The 4,823-nt window shown below is 17.3% G+C and overlaps 1 protein-coding gene across 1 annotated transcript; it reads left to right on the forward strand.

Annotated features, from left to right (window-relative positions):
- Positions 1-1,602: 1,602 nt before the first annotated feature.
- PRSY57_1409200 (cytidine diphosphate-diacylglycerol synthase) lies at positions 1,603-3,522 on the forward strand (the record flags this gene model as incomplete). Its single annotated transcript, XM_012909709.2, has 1 exon — positions 1,603-3,522. The coding sequence occupies one exon, from the start codon at positions 1,603-1,605 to the stop codon at positions 3,520-3,522; it is 1,920 nt and encodes a 639-aa protein (XP_012765163.2).
- Between the last annotated feature and the right edge of the window lie 1,301 nt (positions 3,523-4,823).

Genomic DNA, 4,823 nt, shown 5'->3' on the forward strand with positions numbered 1-4,823 from the left:
AAATAAAAAATATATAAAAATAAAAAATATTTTTTAATATATTATATAAATTTAAAAAAATATATATTTTTTTATTTTTAAAAATATATTGATAAATTTAAAAATTTTTTTTCCCCCTAAAAAAAAAAAAAAAAAAAAAAAAACAAAAAAAAAAAAAAAAGGAAAAACATAACATATTAATAAGAACAATATTTTAAATATATAATATATATATATATTTATTTATTTATATATATATATATATATATAAATATATATTATGTATATTTACTTATTTATTTTATATATATATAAGTCATAAATATAAAAGCAAGTAATTATTAATTATATGAATAAGAAAATATCATAAAGCATAACACAAACAATAATATTTTTATATACAAAAAAAAAAAAAAAAAGAGGAAAAAAGATTTGAAATTAAATCCATGTTTTAATATATATGAGAATTTTTTTTTAAAAATAACATACTTTTCTTTTTTTCTTTTTATTTTATTCTCATAATTTCAGATACACATATTATTACATATGATATATAATGTAATATATATATATATATATATATATATATATATATATATTTATTTATTTATCCATTTATATATGTAATTATATATATATGTAAATAAAACAATAATAGAAATATATATTATATTTTATAAATGCATATTTTTTTTTCTTTTCATTTTTCATATATACATATATTTTATAATCCTCATATATATATATATATATATAAATATATATGTTGATTACCTTTATTTTACTACATTTTATTTTTATAGCATATGAAGAGAATTATGATTTGTAATTAAAAAATAGTAGTATATAATATATATATATATATATGACATATTTAAAAGGATTTTTTTTGAACCTTCCTTTAACATATATTATATATATATATATATAATAAGTTATTTTTATTTTATTTTTATTTTATTTTCATTTTATTTTTATTTTTATTATCTATTCATACGACTGTCGCTTGTAAAATTTTTATACAAATATATAACGAACAAGTGTAATATTTTCTTTAAATATTTCTATTCGTAATTTTTTGTACCAATTTTTATGATATAAAAAGAGGAAGGAAAAAAAAAAAAAAAAAAAAAAAAAAAACATATATATATATATATATATATATATATATATATATAAGCAAATGTAATAAAATAAATTATTATAGAAAATATGCAATATTTGCAATATATTCAAAAATATGAACATCTTCAAAATATATATATATATATATATATTATAAATATTACATATATATGTTTATGTTTATATGTGTAAGTCTGGCAAAATATATGTAATTGACATTGAACAATAAAAATATAATATATATATATATATATATATTTATATATTTATATATATATCTTTATTTTATGAATATTTTTATTTAAAAAAAGAAATTATAGAGAATAAAAAAAATATGTATGATTTGTAAGCAATATTTTATTATTTGACATAGTATATAATATCGAATACTAGATATAATATATATATATATATATATTACATTTTTGATATTTTTTTTTTTTTTTTTTTTTTTTTTGAGTTGCGAGAAGGCGTGTATAAAATGATTTATAAAAGAAAATGCCCAGAAAAAATTCAAAAACAATGACAAATAAATGCGCAAATAGTAACTCTAACGATTTTATTGAAGATAAGATTCTTGATGATAAAAAGAGAAAGAAGAGTACTGAGAGTTTAACCGTTGACGAAAAGGGGGATATAATAAAAAGAAGAAGTAAAAGTAAAAGTTTAGATGATAGTAATGGAGGTATAGAAAATATGGATAGAGTAAAAATTTCTAATAATAATAGAAAGAAAAAAAGTGAAGGTATGATTAATAATGATGATGATAATGATAATATTAAGCGTATGAACCATATGGACCATATGAACAATGTGAACAATATGGACAATATGGACAATATGAACAATGTGAACAATACGAACAATATGAACTATAATATAAATGATGAAGTATATAAATTAGGTAGTTTTGAATATGAGGAAGAATTTAAAAAGAAAAATATACGAAATTCAGAATGTAAAAGGAGGAGGAATTTAAAAGATATGAAATATTTTAAAGACATAAAACCACTAAAAGATTTTGTAAATTTAAAAAATAGCAACATTAATAATAATAATAATCAACATAATAGTGGTATATTTTCTAGTTTCACCAGATTTTATGGTTATAATAATAAAAACAGTTTTAATTCTAATCGATCTAAACAAAGTACATGTAGTAATAGTAATTTACAAAATAATATGAACCTAGTAAATTCTGCAAGTTTTGAATCAAAATTACAAACATTTAAAATACGATTACAATGGACATTTATATTAATCTTATTATATTTTATAATATTAGCAGCTGGACATTTTTATTGTTCCATATTAGTATTAATATTAGTAACAACATTATATAAGGAGATTATATCATTAAAAAGTATAGAAAATAAGGATAAAAAATTACCAGAAATATTTTATATTAGATGGTATTGGTTTTTTTTAACTATAATGACATTGGGTATACCATGGGTTATACCAAAATTAAAACATCAAATACCTTTATATAAATTTTTATTAACATATCATTCTATAAATATGTTTATATTAGCATTTGTTGGATTTGTATGGTTTATATTATCATTAAGAAAATTTTCATTAAAATATCAGTTTTCACAAATAGGTATAATATTATTATCCTCCTTATTTATTGTAACACAATCCTTAATGCATATTGCAAATATTTATTCTGGTATGATATGGTTTATCGTACCAGTATCATCAGTTGTTATAAATGATATATTTGCTTATGTGTTTGGTATTTTATTTGGTAAGACAAGATTAATTCAATTATCCCCTAAAAAAACTGTAGAAGGCTATGTAGGTTCCTCAATTATTACTATATTATGGGGTATTTTAATAACATACTTTTTACAAAGATATAAATTTTTTATCTGTCCACAAAAATATATAACATTCCAACCCTTTGTATCATGGAATTATATTGATTGTGATATTAATCCTATATTCCAACAAAAAGTATATGAAGTACCGAAACAAATCTCCCAAATCTTATCCATCAAAAATATTTATTATAGTAAAATGATTTTTCATGGACTCATGCTAAGCCTCTTTGCTGCATTCTTAGCACCCTTCGGGGGCTTTTTTGCATCCGGTTTTAAAAGAGCACTCAAAATTAAAGATTTTGGAAAATCCATACCAGGCCATGGAGGTGTTACAGATAGATTCGATTGTCAAATCTTTATCGGAATGTTTACATATATTTATATGAAAACTTTTGTTAACATCAAAGGAGGTATTTATTCATATGATGTACTTATTGAATCTATACAAAAATTAGATCATAAGGAAATAATCAGGTTATTAAATCAACTCAAAAATATCGTAGACAAAAAAAGAAAAAAACAAGGCACAGATAATAATAAAAATGATATACACACACGAAAGGACAAAAGGTCAAAAGGTCAAATATAAGATAAACCTTGTACGGACAAGAATAAAATTCCACACAAGAAAAAAAAAAAAAAAAAAAAAAAAAACATTAACATATATAAATATATATATATATATATATATTAATATATATGTTATATCTATTTGTGTGTTTATTATATATATATATATATATATATATATATATATATATATATTCAATATCAATTCGTTTATATAATTAGTTAATATTGCTGTTCATTAATATTTAACATACTGACATATTATATATTTATATATATATAGATATATAGATTATGTATTTTATGACAGTAAGAGAAAGGGAAAAAAAGAAAAAAAATACACATATATATATAAACATATATATATATATATATATATATATATATATATATATATATATATATATTTATATTTATTTATATATATATTATGTAGGTATGTATGTGCACCACAATCATAAACTTCACATTTATTTTTTATTGATTACAAGAAATTAGTTTAATTCATTATGTGTTTATAATATGTGTGTATTAAATATAACAAAAAGAAAAATAATACATACATTCATATATATCTATTTATATATGTAGTATTAATTATTAATAACACATTATGTACATTTTGTATTTTTTTTTTTTTCCCTCTTCGTAATTTATACATATATATATATATATATATATATATATATGTTTATATATTATCTATATTTTTTTTTATATTTTAATTTTTTTTTTTTTTTTATTATATTTTTTATCTTGTTTTTTTTTATTATTATACAAAATATAAAAACAACTTATTATTTGTATGAATTATATATTTTTTTTTAATGTAAATTTAAATGATACAATTTTCCTTTTTTTAATAACTTCGAAAGCTGAAAATTTAATTCTTTCTTCATAAATTAAAAATAGACATATATATATATATATATATATATATATATATATATGTAAACATATAAATATGTTGTAAAATAAAAATACTATATCAAGGGTACTTATTTCATGGTAATATATTTAATAACACGTGCAACATTTTATTTTTTTTTTAAATGGAAAAAGAATTCTTTCATATATGTTCTTGTCGAAGATACACATAAAAAAAAAAAAAAAGAAAGACATAAAATGAGAAAATAAATAAATAATTATACTTACAAATATATTATTGATAAAATATTATAACAAAAAAATAAAATTAAATAAATAAAAAAAAATATACATATATATATATATATATAATGAATTATATTTACATATACATTTCATTAATAATAAATATGAGCCTTGTATATACAAAAAAAAAAAAAAAAAAAAAAAAAA

Source organism: Plasmodium reichenowi, chromosome 14 (assembly GCF_001601855.1).
Source record: "Plasmodium reichenowi strain SY57 chromosome 14, whole genome shotgun sequence".
In the NCBI taxonomy this organism is placed as follows: Eukaryota; Apicomplexa; class Aconoidasida; order Haemosporida; family Plasmodiidae; genus Plasmodium; species Plasmodium reichenowi.